Source organism: Chroicocephalus ridibundus, chromosome 1, assembly GCF_963924245.1.
Source record: "Chroicocephalus ridibundus chromosome 1, bChrRid1.1, whole genome shotgun sequence".
NCBI lineage: Eukaryota > Metazoa > Chordata > Aves > Charadriiformes > Laridae > Chroicocephalus > Chroicocephalus ridibundus.
Genome location: NC_086284.1, coordinates 198,236,916 through 198,255,451, shown reverse-complemented (window position 1 = coordinate 198,255,451; position 18,536 = coordinate 198,236,916). Strand labels below are relative to the sequence as shown.

At 44.2% G+C, this 18,536-nt stretch overlaps 1 protein-coding gene across 4 annotated transcripts in view; it reads right to left on the bottom strand.

Annotated features, from left to right (window-relative positions):
- Nucleotides 1-10,919, bottom strand: part of MAPK12 (mitogen-activated protein kinase 12) — a 40,285-nt gene extending 29,366 nt beyond the window's left edge. The window contains exons 1-3 of one of the 4 annotated variants that reach the window (XM_063323332.1): nt 10,595-10,919; nt 9,831-9,955; nt 315-373 (exon numbers count right to left, since the gene is read on the bottom strand). In XM_063323332.1, the coding sequence (XP_063179402.1) occupies nt 315-373; nt 9,831-9,845 (74 nt within the window). In that variant the 5' untranslated portion in view covers nt 9,846-9,955; nt 10,595-10,919. Of the gene's footprint in view, nt 1-314; nt 374-9,830; nt 9,961-10,082; nt 10,216-10,238; nt 10,484-10,594 lie in introns of those variants that run through there. The other 3 variants (XM_063323330.1, XM_063323333.1, XM_063323331.1) reach the window with 3 other exon arrangements.
- Between the last annotated feature and the right edge of the window lie 7,617 nt (nt 10,920-18,536).

Below are 18,536 nucleotides of genomic sequence, written 5' to 3'. Positions count from 1 at the left end.
TATCATTTGGACAACCTTGGCCTTAGGGAACGGAATCAGTACTTGAAAGGTGGATTAGGGAATCCACCAAATTGCCTTTTACTAAGGGCTGAAAGAAGTACACACCTTATAAGATAGGTAACTGGTTCTAATGATGATCTGAAAACCTCAGCCTACCAATTCTGAAGTTGCGCATTAAGAGTTATATTAAGATGAAACTCAGAAAAAATCCATGAAGCAACAATTTTGGAATTCTCCATTTAAAAAAACAACAGCCCTTCCTCCTGCACACACAACGACACCCTGCTCCCAAACACAAGCAACTCGGAACTTACAAGTCATTAAACTTCTCCAGTGTTACATCTGGTGTGAACACATCCAATATTCCAATGACCTAAAAATAAGGGAGAGAAAAAAAAAGCAAACATGGATTAATACTGATTTAACACAAAAAATTCTGAACTGCATAATAAGTGAAAAAATATAATCAAAAATATTTCCACAGTGAGACAGGCATAAAGACAGCAGAAAGAATACCTAAAGTAGTGCCTAGCAACACCAGGATTTGTTACGTGTAAAATTTTATAACTCTGAGGGCTGTTTGACCCTGTGATAAAAAGTAAAAAAATGTATTTACTTGAACAAAAAGTTCAGAGGCTAACAGTTTTACGTAAGAGGAAAGAGTATCTATTAACTCGAACCACTGAAGTGTCAAAAAATAAACCAGACAAATCGGTTTATAACCTGAAGCAGTCTTAAGTGCTATTCTCCTAGCTGGGCCTGCTGCCTGACAATGAAGAACACTTTAAACATCTTCTAATTTCAGTAACAGGGTAATTTAGGTACATAAACTACAATATCCAATCGGGAGTACGAAGAAGAAACTAGGACTAAACTGTTTTTATAGAGAGTAAATTATCAAGACCTTAATATGTTTTGCTATGGCTTATACCTTAGGTTCTCCTTAAGAGTACGTTTTGTCAAACAAAAGCAATCACTCAACAGAGGAATAACAATCTAATAAAACAGACTTCCCACCACAGTTTTTTCCTACTGGTATGGTTTCTAGCAGAATCATACCAACAGAGGAGGTGCATTATGGTCACTGCCAGTGCTTGTCTCACCAGAAAATTAAATATACAGAACTCGGTACTCCAAAAGATGTAGCTGGAATTGCCTAAAGCCAGATCTCAGCTTGGATGCTGCTTAACCCATGTAGTGCCTAAATAGCAGAGGCTTTTGGAGTTGCTTCTCTTCTACTACTAATTCACAACAATTTCTGCCTGCCCAGAGGAAGCCTCCGAAGCCCTGGACTGCTCGTGGTGTCTCCCAGGTGCAGGCTGCCTCATCGATAGGGGTGTGCGGGGGTTCACTGGAAAGCAAGTTAGAAGACTAATAGCCTTTAGAACCTTGTTCAGACCTATCTCTCCGGCCGTGCAGTTTAAGGACATAAGATTATATATCAAACTAAAACCGTATAAAATTAGAAACTGCCAAGAAAGACACCAGGGGTAACGGCATATTACATTGCAAAGTACTAAAAGGAGGACTGGAAAATACACTTTGACAACAATCAAGATGGATTTTGGACATTACTGCTATGTCTAAATTGCTCCACAAAACAGAGGTCTTTTAAAAAAATGCTTGAAAGAGACGCAAGAGCAGAAATGCAGGAAAACAAATGCAAGCAAAAAAAAAGACAACTTCCGTAATTTAAAGCTTTAAATAAAAATCTCCAACTGTGATGAAATCCTTACTGCACTTATTTTTATCTTTTCCACATTCAGGGGAACTACTACAGTCAGCCTGGATATTATCAAAATGTCACAAAGATGAACAAGACAGGAAAACTAATAAAGACGAAGACAGAAAATTACAACTCTCTTTCTTTGTAGCCACATGTATCTTTGAAAAAAATCACTAATAATATTTTGCTGAAGACTGTTATATGAAACTAATTAAATAACAATAATATAACTACCATAAAACAGTAATTAAACCCACAGAGGATATGGTTATTATTTGAAGTAATACCTTCAGTGCTAACTTTATAGCAAGATTTTTTTTTTATTATTTTTTTTGCATTACAGTTTTACATAAGGTTTTCCATTTCTCTGTGGAGGCAGGCAGAGAAAGGGAGGAGAAAGGAATTAGGAAGATGTCCGTGACAACAATGGAGCATAATGCAGCTCTACGGGCATTTCCTAAGGCAGCGTGTGTACACACACAGAGCATACACAGCCAGAAAAGTTGTGTGCTCTCCAAAGATTTCAGTATTAAAAGAAAGGACGTTAACATTTTAACAGTAAGCTTTATCCAATATGCACTTCTTTCCCTATTAAGCCCCACTTTTTCAGAAGTCCTGCTTGTTCTTCTCAGGGAGCTATTTCCATGCCTTCATTTACCTAAGCAAGACATGTAAGAAAATAAACCCCATCACATCTGAATATAGCAGTGAAGACACAGGGGCACTACCACGAAAAGAAGGATGAAACAGTGTGGCGGCTGTACTGCATCCCTCCATGAGCCGAGGCGTTACCAGGCACCCGCTGTGAAATGCAGGAGCGTGAAGAACACGTTTCCATAAAGAGCACACCAGCCCAAAAACACACTTAATGGAGTCCACTAACATTTTATTGCTTCTCCATTCAAGTAACCAGGGTTCCCAGTCGTTACTTAATGCTGCCTGATATACAATATCTGTGACTCCTGAGGTGAGGCTGTGAACTGATGGAGACAAACTTACCATTGCTGCAAATCCTCTGGGGTGAGGAATACCACTGAGACCAACCCACAGCTCCCATTGACGGGAACCGTAAATAATAAACCAGAAAACTCTTTTTAACATACCAAGGATTTCACAACACTTCTTTTTCTTCTTCCTTTAGCTTTCCAAAAATCCTGAAATACATTTTAGGGTCCAAAGTGGTAAGGCACACTAATAGTTAATCAATACAAAAATAAAAGCCTTCATAAAGATCAAAGATAAAGATCACCTTCTCCTCAGTGATCTTTATTTAATAGCTGTGCTTTGGGATGATTTTCCTGGCCTGGAACAGAGTCACTAGAATTTCCATTTAGGTCACATGTTTCTGCAGATATGTTAAGCACGAGGAGGTACAGAATAAAATAAATCCTCTGAGGAAGACACAACTCCTGCTATTTCTTCAGGAAAAGAACTAGGCAAAGTATAGGAAACTCCCTTCTCCGTAATATCATGGAAAATCCTGTGTCTGTCTAAAATGCTCTCAATTAAATACAGTATTTGTAAAAAATACTTTATGATACTTAAAGATAATGTCCCAGCACAAAAGTAAGCCACCGTAAAAGAGTTACAAGAATCATTTATTTTTCACAGTGTGGCCTCCACAAAATGTAACGGGGGTATCTGTGAAACCTTCCGTAGCTCTGTTTTTGGTGTTAATTCGACACACTGACTGATGCTACCAGAGATGGAAGCACAGCTGAGGAATGAACCCAGTACACTCTGCAATGGCAACGAAAAGCATCTACGAAAACCAGCAGCAGCACTGGCCTTTCAGGGTCTCATTTTTTTTCCCCCCATTAACTCTGCCAAAAGGCAATTAGCCCCCAAAGAATGCACCTCTTTTTCCTACCATCCACCTGACTGAAAAGCAACATGGATTTCTGCAGCCTCCACTGCGGTACCTTCCTTGCTCAGGGCTCGAGGAGTGAGTGTGATACTGTGTCTCTCTCCCATCTTCCTCCAAAGCAAAACCACAGTAACAGCAAAACTATCCGTCTGCTGGTCTAACTTGTTTTCCATGGTTATGCTTTTCCTCAACGTATTTAATTTGTTGATTGTGCCTCTTCCCTACGAAGCCACTGGGGGGTGGGTGACAGCATCTCCAGCCCTTCTTTTCCCTGTTATCCCTCCCCAGAAGACATTGATACTGAGCACCCTGACTAACTTTAACTACTGTGAACAAATAACTAACAGCTTTTCATTGGTGACGTGGTTTCTGCCCTTCCCTTCTCAGCTGCCTCCTTTTCCAAACTTTATTCCAGCAGTGGAGCTCCTCATCTCCATCCTCCCCCGCACTTTCACGTACTGGGTTACTTTTATTCAAGGGCTGTTCCACTGCATTTCTGTAAAGGAAAGTTTCTGATGTAAGCAGCAGCACACCAACAGAAGACTCGGATCTTGTATAAATTAATAAGTAAGGTAGGTTATGTCTCTTATACAGTAAGTGCTGCTTTCTCTTGCGGATGTTACGCATGAAAACACAGTGAAGTTGAGCGGCTTTGGCACTCAGGCTACAAACGAAAGTACATTTTTTTAAGGGATATCCCTGCTGGGGTGCACTGAACTACATATTACGCTGCATTAGATTTTCTGCAGGGTTAGCTTCAACGTCACGTTCCTGCGCTGTTCCACATCACAGGGCACCTGCATCCTTTCACCACACTAGGAAGTCTCAGTATTTTTAAAATTGTAACTATCCACACACAAGACTTGCACCACAGTCACCTTTCTTCCTCACCGATGACCACTACGTGACAGGAGGGATGCCTGCTGACGGACAGGGAGCCCCTTTCCTTTTCTCCTGCCACTCAGCACACCGGCAGGCCCAAACTGTACCCACGAGCATCACCACACTCTTCATTCAAAGGACCCACAGGTAACTCCAGACAGATCCAAATCCTGTGGACCGAAACACCTTCATCTCTGGATTGGATGGCAATCCAAAGAGAAAGTTTGGCTTACAGTGCTGTCTTCCTTATTTTCCTTTACTGGACGAGGCTAACCAGTCTGCTTTATTAGTACCCAAGGTCGGGGTGTGAATAAATGGCTCAATAAAGTGGCTGAAGCCTAGCCTAGGTAAAACACATACCTATTACACAGGTTTGTGAAAATAAGCAGAAGTGACAAACGACACCACTATGTTGACTTATTGGCTTTTGAGTACCAAAATAAGTGACTGTGGTGTCCTGTTAGCTCCCTAGCTGCGCTAAGCTTTCAGACCGCGGAAAAGCAGCCAGAAGTGTTTCTCCACTACAATCTTTTAACAGCAATAAACTATCCAGTTACAACTGTATTTTTGCCTTCATAAGGAGATTTGCCATCACCAACCAGAATTCCTGAATTGGAATTTACTGGCACTTGTGTACCCAAAGGATGTGAATTTTCAGCTGGTGCATTCCTGCAGGACTCACTGTGGGAAACCTCTTCTAAAACAGTGAGCATGCTTTCATTTGTAAAGGCATCGCTCATCTACAGCTCCCTTCTGGGACGGATTTTGTACACTGCAGAGGCTGCTGCTCTTCCAATGCTCACGTCAAAACTGCAAAAGATGATGGTTTTAAGATTGTCTCAGTCAGGAACACAGAGTGCCCCATTATTTTCTCTGGAACAAACTCCTCCCTTGGTTGACACTGTGTAGGTATAAATAAAAAGCCCAACATCTTTTCAAAATAAAGAAGTCGACAGAATTAAATATTAGCCAACCTAGAAGAGAAGGCCTGCATCATCCTGAGAAATGTAACTGTAGACAGACAGACAATTTGGTGTTTGTTGAAACCGGCGTTCTTTCCAAAGGGGGAAAAAAGCTACATGGTTCTCATAACACAGAACACACTGGTCTTCAGATGTGGGAATACACGAGAGAATAATTTCCACTCATGATACAGAGTACCTTTAAACAAATACTGCAGTTGCCTCTTACATACAAGGGTTTCCAGGAAGAAAAAACATCTGTAGAATATTAAGTGACCCAAGAAACGTTTAACGGGCATTTGCCAAAAATTTTATGCCAGAAACACATCCAGAATTTAAGCTGGTACAACTGCATCAGAATTCTCTTGTGTGCTTGTATGTATAAATAGGTATACACGTATGTACACACACACACGCACCACGCTGACCATATTTTCACTGCTTTAGGTTTTAAGTCAGAGACATAATAGATAGCTCTAAGGGTCTTCATTTTAACTGAGCTCAAAATGGAAAAAAACAGGGAACAAAAGCAGCACTACTGAAAAAAACAGTAGGTAAACACTCCTCTTCTATACAAGATGCAGCAGATGCCAAAGAAATAATCAAGAGCTGCTAAGGCTGTGGTGGGATGAATACTTCAAGCTAGCATGAATAAATGAAGAAAAAAACCCCAACTACCAAAACAAGTGCTTTCTTCATTCTGCCTTAGCTGTTTTTATTCCTCATTTTCACACCATTCCCCCTCTAGTGCCAGAATAGCTGTTTATGCAGCTACAGAGCAATCCGGCAGCTTATCGCACTGGAAACTAACTTTTCTTTTTGGCAATGTCTGAGGAATTGATCTGGGTTAGACTGCTGCTTAGGCAGTAGAAGTAGCTTATGATAGTTTGTACAACACCCCAGATCCTCTCAAATTAAAAGGGCTACCAAAAAAAAAAAAAAAAAAAGGAAAAGGATAAGAATGCCATTAAAGACGGTGATTTGTGATTTATCTCCTAACAGCCTGCTCTTGTCTTCACACACAGCCTCTGCCCTGTGGTGCTCAGCACCATTTGTCCTCTGGTTTTGTTTGCAAAGGGTTGATGAGAAGTCCCATGCTACCAAGTTTGCGTGGTTTATATCGGAATATTCCTCACTCCACTTAAGTAATGTCCCGTTTGAGAGCCATTAGAGAGAACAAAGGTCTAGCAGATATAATGGAAGATGGTCATGCCAGCAACCAGAGTTGCCTCCTCCTGAAAACATCTAAATAGATAAGCAAATTGACCCATGAGTTAGCTTCCTTACAAGGTAAAATACAATTCCAGTAAAATTCAGTAGGATGACTCCTACATTTGTTTTTACAGGACTGCCGGTCATCCTTCAACCCTTCCACATTAAGAAGATTAGCATATTCCTCAAAGGGTCTATAATAGAGGTCATCCAGGGTATTAAGCAGTTTTCCTACGTTTTCTTCACTGAAGCGTGACGTGCTGATGAATTATATCACTGTGGCACGGGTTTAATGGTATCTTCTGCTACCTTAATGGAGCATCAGAGATGCTATTTTTAACACGATGTGTCAGACCATTACAATTTCTTCCATCATTCTGAACATAGCATAAGGCTAAATAAACTATGATAATGTATTGCTACATGCTTAACACTTCCCCGAAAGCTATGAACAGCAGAGATGGTCCATCGAGAGGTAATCACAGTAAAACAAACAAAACATCACACTCGGCATGTAATCCAACATCAAATGCATCATGATTACAGAAGTCATTTTAAAAGAAAAACAGATCAGAAGAGCAAACTGGATGCAATTTTAACCATTAAATAAACAAAACCTTAAAATGGTTTATATCCTGAAGTAGGAAAAAAGTAAGATGAAGATTAGTTCTGGCAGATTAGCGCAACGTGTCAACAATATCCCAAACCTAATCCATAGTGGCAGTATGTTAGACCAGCTATCACACACCAACTCCTCTACATACTTAGATTACCAACACCCAAGACAGAGAGCACGCTGGCATCAGTATTTTATTGCGGTCTTTGAAACAATTACTTAAGTTTTATTGATTTTTTTAATAGTAGTTGTATTTATAGTACAGCCAGAAAGATAACTGCTATTTTGTAGAAGTATACTATAACGTATTAGTTAACAGAATAATCAGGAAAGATACTTCAATCACTGTTCTATTCTACTAATTCCTGTTATAGGGAAATACGCACCCACGTGAGTGGGGCCCGTTCAAAACTCCATAGCCAGACTCATGGAAGCCACGATGGTAAGGACAGAGAACGGGCAGGTGTCCTGCCACTGCTGTACGTACCAGTAAAGGTGTGCACAGCACACCGGGGACTGCTGATGTGAATGGGAAGGGACCTGTCTGCCTGTAAATCCATCCCTTGGTAGAAACATGCAAAAAAAGAGGCTCTTTGACAGAATGGTGGTGGATCAAAGAGGGGTCTGAAAATCCTGACGAGTAGTGATGCTGGTTTAATTTTGGATGGGTGGAGTGGCTAAATGAGTATCCTGAGATCAGCACAGGGACTAGAAATCCTAAAAGGCATTGTTGCTATTCCTAATTCACTGCGGGCAAAACGACCGACAGGAGGGTGTGAGGCTGGGAAGGTGGATGGAAATTCTCTCGATGGGCTGTACTGCCACCTCAGCCTCATCACGGACGGGTGGAGTAGTCACCTTCTGCCTCCGCAGTGCCCTCAAATCCCTGCAGGACCATTTATTCAGTCTTTGTTCTCTAATGAGTAGATGCCATAATTCATGGCAAAACTTCTCATTAGTACATAGACCAGATTCTTCTTTCTGTGGCCCAAACTGTTTCCTAAGACTGTAAATTATTCTCTTCCTTCATATATATTGATTTTTAACTTTTACAGATTGTGCTCACGTTCTCCAGTGAGCATTATCTTCTAGACTCTTTAATTATCAAATAAGGCCGTGGAGGGGTTCCAGAGCATTATCCTGAAGAGCATACACCAGGAGTGGAAAACGCTACCCAACAGATTATTCTGGGAAATGGAAGAAAAATAATCTCAAAATTCTGGACACAGTTAAGAGCTTGGCAACTGCACGAGCTGCTCTGCTCCCAAATGTTCAGTAAAGAAAATGCTGCGAGTATGAAAACCCATGCATGACACACAAGTTCCCTGCAAACGTTAACTCTTTAACATATACAGCAGTGGTTATGAAGCAGTTACTCCAAAGGAATCAAGTAAAGTGATCAAATGTGTTAAAAGATTCAGACTGAAATGTTAGCAGGTACACGGGTTCTTAAGCCTACGAAAAGGTCCGTTTTTTCCTGGACAGTCAGGACATCCCACAGATCATTCTTCAAAATGAACCTGGATACTGTTGGTACTCACAATGTTAATACCATAACGTTAAATGGCAATAACTGGATATTGTTATTACCAGTTTCTCTTATCCTCACTTTTGATCTCTCAGCTTTCCTTGAAGGCCATCTGAATGGAGCTATGCTCTAATCTCCCACGTTGTTAACATTTTAAACCAGACCCTTATGCATCATTTTAACAACTCCCTCCGAACTCTTCTTTTTTCCCCCCATACATTCACAACGAACCGCATTTAAAGCCACTACTGTGATCCTCCAAGCCCACCCTGGGACCCTTCTCACCTGGAGGCCGTGCTTTGATTCCACAATAACTGCTTCCACACAAATCTCTCCTCCTTTATTTTTTTTCTTAAACCACTAAGCACTATTGGGACTAAGCATCTTTACCTCAATGACACTTTCAACACTTTGTTCTATGGCTGTCCATCCACGTTACGTGGGAATCTGTGCAGAGCCTGTATCTATTCTCTGCTTCCCAACAAAGCAATTTATTTAGTCATTCACGAACTTTTCCCGTTTCACATTAGTACCAACGTAAAACTTTCAAATGCTTCATGAATGAAAAAAAAAAACGAAAAACCCTACCTTCTCCCCAAAGATACGCATGCGTACCATAGCCATCTTCATGGAAGTTGAGAAGAAAGATGCTGGCACCCAAGACACGCAGGGACAGACCCACGCTCTGCGCTCTCCTGCGTCTCACAGGAATGCAGTGATGGAGTTCATAATTTCTGGTCCTCAATCTCTCTCATTAGCTCTGAGCACTAATTCCACCACAGTCCTAACCTTCCCCACCCAACCTTTCCTACATGGAAATGAAGTGGTGTTTCCCATAGGATATTCTAGCTTGTGCGAACTGATGTTTGTGGATAAAGGACTGACAGACAAAAGACAGACATGCAGGTCTTGCCCAAAGCCTCCCAAATTCCACGCAGCCACACATCTGCCTCGTCCAACCCTGCAAAATTTTCTTCCAGTTTTTAAGGTGTGTAAACTGGGGCCTCGGGGGGAAATCTGCTAGCGACCCAACTCACGTTTTCGTGCTTCATGTGTTTCAGGAGGCGCAGCTCTCGGTAGGCTCGTTTGGCAAACAGTTCGGACTGGAATGGGCGGTACAATTTCTTAATGGCCACCTTGGTGCCACTTCTTCCATCAACGGCTGAGCTTTAAGGGAAAAAGAAGAGTTTGGTGAGTGAGGACCGAAGCCGGACCGCAGCATCCTGAGACCTGCCGGGTGCCAGCGTGGCCACCCTGGGACAGGGCAGGAGACCACCTCCCCAAAACACCTCGCCGGCAGTTCCAGTCGTTTAAAAGGCCTCGTGATGAAAAGCAGCCAATTTTCAAAAGCTTTAAAGAGGAACATCTGGGGAGGAAGGAAAGGGAAAGGGAAAAAAAAAAAAAAAAAAAGGAAAAACCAAAAAAAATAATCCCCAAACCAGCACCAACACTTGGCGTCCCATCCCGAGGGCCAACACCCCGCGTTCCGGGGACGCTGCCGCTCCGGGGGCCGGGTAGGGCAGGGCTGGGAGGGACCGGGCTCCCCCCGGGCTCCGCTCGCTGCGGGGACGAAGCTACGCGTGTGGCGGCGGGCCGGCCCCCCCCCGGCGGCACAGCCCGGCTCCGCGGGGGCGGCCAGGTGGGCAGCGGGGCCGCCCCCCTCCGCCCCCGGGCCGGGCCGGGCGCAACAACCGGGAAAAGTTGGCAGGGAAGACGGGGAGAGGGGGCCGGGACGGGGCGGGCAGCGTCCCCCCAGCCCCGGCCGCCCCCTCCCGCGGCCGCCCCGCCTCGCCCCGCTCACCAGACGGCTCCGTAAGCGCCGGACCCCACGGGCTGCAGGTCCCGGTAGCGGTCCCGCACTTCCCAGAGGGTCTTGGTGATCTCCTGCCGGTAGAAGCCGTTCTTGGGGGAGGACATGGCGCTGCGGCCCCCCGCCGCCACCCGCCGACAAAGAGCCCGGGCCGGGCCGGGGCCGGGGGGGGAGCGGGAGCGGCCGGCGCCGCCGAGCCGAGGCGGGCCCCGGCGAGGGGCTGGGCTTGGGCGAGCGGCACCGCCCGCCCCCACCCCGCCCCCGCCCCGCCGGCCCGGCCACCGCGCACCGACACCGGGCCCCGGGCACCTGGGACTCCGCCGAGGCGGGGCGTGTGGAACCGCAGGGTGTCCCGGCGGTGCTCGGGGCTGTCCCCAGCCGTCCCGCCCGCCCGGGCCTGGCGGCAGGGGAGCAGGTGCCCGGGCTGTCGCTGCCCGCACAAGTCATGGAGTCGTGGAATGGTTTGCGTCGGAAGGGACCTCAAAGATCATCCAGTTCCCACCCCCCTGCCGTGGGCAGGGACACCTCCCACTAGACCAGGCTGCTCAAAGCCCCATCCAGCCTGGCCTTGAACACCTCCAGGGATGGAGCAGCTTCCCCAGGCAACCTGTCACAGTGCCTCACCACCCTCAACAGTAGAGAATTTCTTCCTGATACCTCATCTAAATCTCCCCTCTTCCAGTTTGAAGCCACTGCCCCTTGTCCTATTGCTACACGCCCTTGTATAAAGTCTGTCTCCAGCTGTCGAGTCCTGGCCGTGGAGCTGAAATCAAACCCATGCCGGAGCTCAGGTTGTCCCCATGTCCCCGGGGTGCAGCGCCACACTCGGGGCCGGTTGTGCTGTCCTGGTTTGGGTCTGCTGAGGTGCAACCGGCTTTTCCATGAAAGTCCTAAGGAACATGAGGGGCTGTAAACTGACAAGAGCTGGGGGTAAAAAAGCGAGGTCTCAGATGACCTTTGCACAAAGGTGCGCAGCTGAGGGCTTCCCAGTTCCTCTCAGGGCCAGACTCCAAGTTTCAGCAATATTTCGTACAGTTACATAGAAACAAGCCCACGCTTGATGCAGTTGCCCAGAGCAAGCGGTCCCCTGCGTGGCTGGTGCAATGTGAAGCAGCTCAAGCAGCAGCTTCAAACAGTTGCAGTCCTGGAGCAGGGAGAACAGCTGTTTCTCTTATCTCTATAGTAAATAGGCCTGGACCAGCACGTGTAAGGCAACAACCTGCTTTAAAAAACATGTTACGTGTTCTCTGTGTGAATATAATTAAAATTCTTGTCCTTCAGGGTCTGTTAAAGCCTTTGTTTTGTCTGACTTCACCCCTGAGCAATGTTGCTGAGGTTAGATAATTCAGACTTGCTGCCACTAGAGTTCAATTTGTGGCTTAACTCGAAAGGGGCGATCTGGCCAAGTTTCGTTGTTCCTGATGCCTTTTTGGTAGCTGCCATGGGCCCGGACCTTTTCCTGCCTGACTATGAACCTGGAGCAGCCCTGCCCTCCCTCCTCCCGGTGTTTATGTGTCGGGTAGAGGGGGAAAATGTCCTTCCACCCAACAGCTGTGAGCTCCAGCGCTGCTCTCTGCTGAGGGTGACCTGTCCCACTCCCTGGTTTAGTGAGAATGGAAACCAGCCTTCTGACACTTAGCAAGTAATGTGAGGCTCGTGTCAAGTGTTAGATTAATGATAGACATTTGCTTTTAAAATCCACTGTCCCAGCAGATATTTTTTTTTTTAATTAATTTCTGACATCCCTTTTACGCTGTGTTTGCCACATAGATAATGGCTGGAGTGAGATGTGGTAAGGGCAAGGTGAAGGATAGAGCAGCTTCCACTAAGTTTTGAGCCAGTCCATTAGTTAAATTACTTTTAATGGCAAATACATATGTTTCCTATACAATCAAGGTTAGTTCTGCTTTTGATTCCTCACCTGCTTTTCCTTCATCCAGTTGTGGCAAAATGATGCTTTCTTACTGCTTGCTTTTTATCAAGGCAGAAAGTAAAGGATTTTGATACAGTAGCTGAAAATACTAACCCAGCACCAAGACAATGTCAGTCTTGTGCAGAAGCTGAGAATATTACAGAGCAACTTTTGCAAGACATTTTAAATTCGTTGGCAAAAAGTTGGCCAGTGTTGATTTTCCCATGCTTTTCCTTCATATAAGTACCTAGGTATACTTTGCTATAGATGGATGAGGTAAACGCAAGGTCAGACGCAAGACCACCTTTCCCCACCAGGTCACACACATAGCAGATGAATTGATAAACTTACTGAAAAGATGAGGAAATCAGCACAGTTGTATCACGGGAAGCTATGTCTAATAAAACCATTAAAAGTGTCCACGAAGGGAGTGAGATGAGAAACTTGGATCCATCCACAACTGATCTATCTTACAGCAGCATCGCAAAAAGCATGAGCCTCAGCATCCTGCTAGACTCGGCTGGAGACATGGTGATGTGTTTTCCCAAAGACAGCCTGTTGCAATGAGACTAATAGGATACTACGGGCATGTATTATCCCAGGCAATGTGTGCTTGACAGGGTAAATTAACAAAGGAATGCTATCAGACGTTTCTGCTTTTGGCAGATGTTTATTGTAAAGTTTATAGAACAAAAAGGGACCTTCTTCAGGCATCATGAATAAAAGATAATAAATCCATTGATGATGCAAAAATCCCACTTTTCTAATGCCCATCCCATGAAGGGAAGCTTGGAAAGGTTTTACCAGGAAGAAACATTCATTTTGATGCCTTTGGGTTTTTTTTCGAGAGACAACTTTCCACATGTTGGAAGGCTGCCATCAGCTGCAAAGCATATGAGGTAGCCGGGATGCGCACAGTAGTCTCTAATCCCTCCGGGAAGACTGAGAACTCCATTTACACTCCAGCCTGGACGTGAGGCTTCGGTGCTGGAGCTCTGCAAAAAAGCAGTGAGAAAGCTAACCGCGTTTTCCTGAGCAATCCTGCACGTGTGGAGTCTGGTGAGAGAGTCTGATGGCAAGGCTGCTCCCAACAAACTGTTAATTAGCAGTGCTGAACGGGCACAGCTTATTTTGCCAGGAGCTGAACTGCGGGCAGCCGGGCCCCTGGGCGAAGGAGGTGCATCTGTGTGAGCAGGGCCTCAGAGGGACTGGGACCTTCATCCCCAGACCAGGCGCCGGTAAGGTGGATTCAACCGGGGAAAAGCAGGAGATCATACAAAGTCCTTGGAAAAATCAAGCATCTTCCCACCTTTCTGTTTATAAGATGTCTTTCACTTGGTCATTTTATTCTTGATACACTAATTGACGTATGAATAATTTAGTTCTGTAAATCATACCTTAAATGTCAATAAACATAAAATCTTGCTGAATTGTCAAAAGCCGGTTCCCTGAATATTATTTTTTAACCAGCTTTCTATCTCCCCACCTTCAAATAGTACTCTGTTCTTGTCTACTTAAATATATTGCCATGGAGGAAGTAAGTCCATTTGATTTATTACAACAAGGAGTAAAACTCAAATTAAAAAAAATAATCTCAGTTTTCATCTGAAGATACTGCCACGCTGTTGTGTCCCCACCCTTCCCCAGCGGAACTGCTGCCAACTATTTTGCAGCTTCTCCGGTTTTGTCTCCCTGAGCCCTGAGCAGGGTCCTTCAGTTCCAGTTTCTGTGACACGCCTGGGGGCCTCCCCACGGGGCCACAGCACTACGCCAGCAGCAGAAAAGAATAAATAAGCAATACCTAAATGCTTTTGTTTTTTTTTTTCCAAAGAAAGAATTGTTTTTATTTTTTAAACTGGCCGTTTCGTTTCTTCAAGAGGTATTCCTAAGTAACTGTTTGCTACTCCGTTATCCCTCCTTGCTGGAGCGGGGTGGAGGAAGCGAGGCCGGGTGTAGAGGGTAGCAGACAGCTGGGTGTAAACCAACTGCTTTTAACACTCCACTAACTCTTTCTCCTCAGAGCCTGCCTAAAGGTCCTCTTCATACTCATTCCTACAGCAAACTGTAGGAGTTTAGTTTTTAAACTATCCCAGATTACCTCAATCTGAGACGCTGTTGCGCACAGAGGAGAAAAATACCCTCGTGTTGAAAAGTTTCCTCACTTCAATGCAAAAATCATACAAAAAGAACATGAAAATGTATAGTTGATAGCTTTATGTATTTGTCATTACATAGTTGTGCATATCACCTGTTTAAATCACCAAAAATTTAGTGTTACTCTTACCCCGTCCTTCCCATTCTCCTTAATATCACATTCATTAGTTGCCTTTCCATCTCACCCCAATGAGACAGACGGACAGGACAAGAGTACACTGTGTTATTTTTGCACAGAATATAACGTAACTAGGGTTTATTCCCGATTTGAGCCTTCAGGCTTTATTATAAAATAAGTATGAAATAGGAGTATGTTATCTTAGTGCTAATCTACAGCATATTTTTCTATAAAGAGCAAAGTGTGGCTCAGTGGAGGCTGCCAGTTACGGCAGATTTAATGTATATTTGTCTCAGGGCTGCCACTGTGATTCAGTATTTCCACTGCGTTCAGTATTACTTCTGATCAAATTGGAACCTAAAAGGACCAGCTAAAACCTCTGCACTACGGTACACATCTTCATTGGTGACAATAATTGAAGCTGGGGGACTATGCGAGTGCAAAATGAGGCGTTTGCATGCACGCCGGACTGAAGCCTAATTGAACAGTTTCATTCATTATGTAGAAATTTCCCATCTAATGGATTAAGTTGGTTGGTTGGAAGATCAGCGTTCGCATCGGAAGCTCACAATGTATTCCCTCCTCGTAGTGAAAACTTGGACCCCTTTAGGCAAATCAGCTCAATATTTTATCTTACAGCAGAAAGAAGGTCAGTGGCAGCTGCACTGATGCAGCTTTCTGAGTCTCTTGACACTAGTCCCATAAAAACCCTTACGCTTTTTGCCCGGGCTCATAAATTAATGACACTCGGTACTCTCACGCGTGCGAGCGTGCTGGTTTCCTAAGGAGCAGTTTTAGAGGGTTGCGTTGCATCCGCAAACAGCAGCAGCACATTTCATGTGTAAAAGAAACAAGCAAACAGAGGTGTTGCTATTAGGTCCTTCCTACGGAGGCTGAGCTCGCCGCGGCTGAACTCCTTTCTGCTGCTACCAAAGGACGTAATTTACCCAACCTGCAGTGCAATTCTCTTTTAGCGAGAGCTAAATCTTTACCACTGCTCATCTGTCAGGGATTCTTGGGCCAAGTCAGCAATTTGCAGATGTAGCAAAGGATACTTGAGTAATTTGTGCCTGCAGCTAAATACGGTACTTTTTTAACAGATTCACCGTTGACCAGGTCCTGAGAGTGGGGAAGGTGGCGGTCTGTTTGCTTGTTATGACCCAGGAGCACACGTGACGGGAAGAAAGGAAGGAAGTGGCTTTTGTATTGGCAGCTCCCCACCTCTGTCCTTGAAAGGGCTGTCCCCCTCCTGTCCCCCTCCTGTCCCTAGGGTGAGCCGCCCTGTCGGGTCCTGCAGCGTACTGACCGCCTTCCCTCTTGCTTTCATCTTTTGCACCACGTCAAAAACACGCCAAGATCACTAATGGGACTTCTGCAACAATGCTGCCTAATTAATGGCTCTCGACCTACTGGTGCGGTGCATGATGTAGCTTTTCATAGACCAATGCCAATTACCTGATTTCTTATTGTTTTTCCCCTATAAATTCCCAAAGTTGTTAGTAACCCTGCTGTTTCATGCTGGCCTAGCCACTTTGTGTGTTCTCTGTGTATTATGGCAAGTGATACCTCTAATGCTGCGCTTTTCCTCTAAACCATCCTCACTTATTCTTTCCATAGCACATTGTAAACTGGAGATTTTTTTAGTCTTGTCTTTATTTCTGCTTTGGCTGTGATATATCAATTTCTCGCTGCTGGTCTTCGGTGCTGATGAGGCAGAGAGGTTAAAAAATAAAGATACAGATATTAAAAGAAATGTGGCGTATACTTACGCACGTCAGAAGATTGAGATGTATGCAAAAGACTTTTTTTTCCTTTTGCAAGACCTTTCGGTTCCAGTGATGATAAAATTACTAGACTTGGGATTGCACTTAACACTGATTAGAGTGAGATAATAAATACGAGGAGTGATTTCAATTCAGTAGGCGGAGGGATAACGAGCTCTTGTGACTGAAAGCTGAAATTAGGTAAATTCAGATTAGAAGTAGATTGTTAACAATGACAGTAATTAACCAGAGAAAGCCCTTGGAGAGTTGCGTTCTCCCCCAGGTGGAAGCCTGATCCGCCTCCTCCGCCAGTGTCGCCCAGGCCTGCTCCTCCCGGCGTCCCTTCTGCGCTCCGCAGGTGCTCGGGGATGGTGAGCACCCAAATTTAGTGTGGGCTAAAACCTGTGACGCTCTCCTCAAACATGGGATGTGTACAGGACCTACAAAAGCATGATTATAATCATGAGAGTTAAGAGTGGTGTCAGGAGATCAAACCCCCACAGTTTAAGCTGGCTCCACTACAAGTTTTGCAAGTAAAATTTGGGCCATGTAACCAAGGCCCTAATTAAAGACATTTTTAGGAAATAAAATTTTTAGAAAATAAAATCCTTCCTTTTATATTCGTTTACTCTTTAAAATTTGCTTTTAAGTGATGTGCCTTACAGGTTCACCAAGTCTGACAAAGCCCTCGCTCCTGGATGTTCACCTCCATTCCTGTGTTTGTGTTGGTTGACAAACTTTTTTTTCCCCATCTGTGCTCAAACGATAAGCGTTGCTGGCGCTCAGCCCTCCACCTTGCTGTCCCGGCGGGGTACCGGCTTTCCAATTACCCTGTCCTGCTGTTGTAAACTGATAAACTTACCACATTGCATTACCGCAAGGGAGTCGGTTACCTGCTCTAGAAAAATACTTCAATTAGTGGCTTTCGAGGTCTAAGAAATCGCCTGCATTTTGCAAATTTAGAAAAAACCATCTCTCTTCCTACTGTTTTTCTTGACATTAAAATGAGATGATTTATGGGTTTTGATGGTATGTCATTAAAAATAGCTGAGCTCTTGTTACCCATTACTGTCACCTTTGATTAGTTTAAATGTGGCTATGACCGTATGCTTCCTAAATAATTTATCTCCTAGAAAAAATTACATCTTTGATTGTAGAGGGAAATATTCAGAGGAAGATTCAGAGTTGCTTGAAGAACAAATTTGGCAAGTGATAAAACTTTGTTTCTACCCCCCGTAGCAGGGCTATGGCAAGCGCAGACCGTCTGGTCTTTGCCTACCCCAGAGTTTTACGCATCCTTTGAAACATTTGGTGACGGCCACCCTCATAGCCCGGAAACCAGATTAAACAAATGATGGGACAAATCCCACACTAAATGAATTATTGTTGGATGCAGGAGGTTCTTGTGAAATCTCTTTACTTCATCCTTGCCCTTCCAGCTGGAATAGAGCTGCAGAACAGGCTAGCAAGCTCATGATCAGATTTCAGAGAAAATAAAGCACTGAGCTACTTTTCTGTTAACTGGAAAACCAAAAAAAAAAAAAAAGAAAAAAAATATATTTAAGACATGACTAAGTGATTATTTTCATTATATAGTCAGACAAATAATTCAAGGATTTACAACCTTTTCCCTTATTTCAGTCAGCATGATGTTCAGTGCTTGCGTGACCATTACAGGCCTCATCCAGCTTCGTAGGAAGCCAAAGTAATGACACCCACTCTCGTGAGGACTCACGAGAAATCCACGCAACCATTTACTTTCAGATTAACATCCCTTGCAGAAAATTGAATACAAGTGGCTGTATTCCACTGAAAGCAAGTATCGGATAACTGGCCGGCATTATCAACAACAGTCCACCACTTAGCCCACATTTTCTCCGTGGAATGCTTATTTCTATTTCTCAAAGATGACAAATGATACTGTATCAAGTATCTCTGAAAAATCAAAGTTCTTGGACTTGCCTTTTTTTTTTTACATCTGTTTAT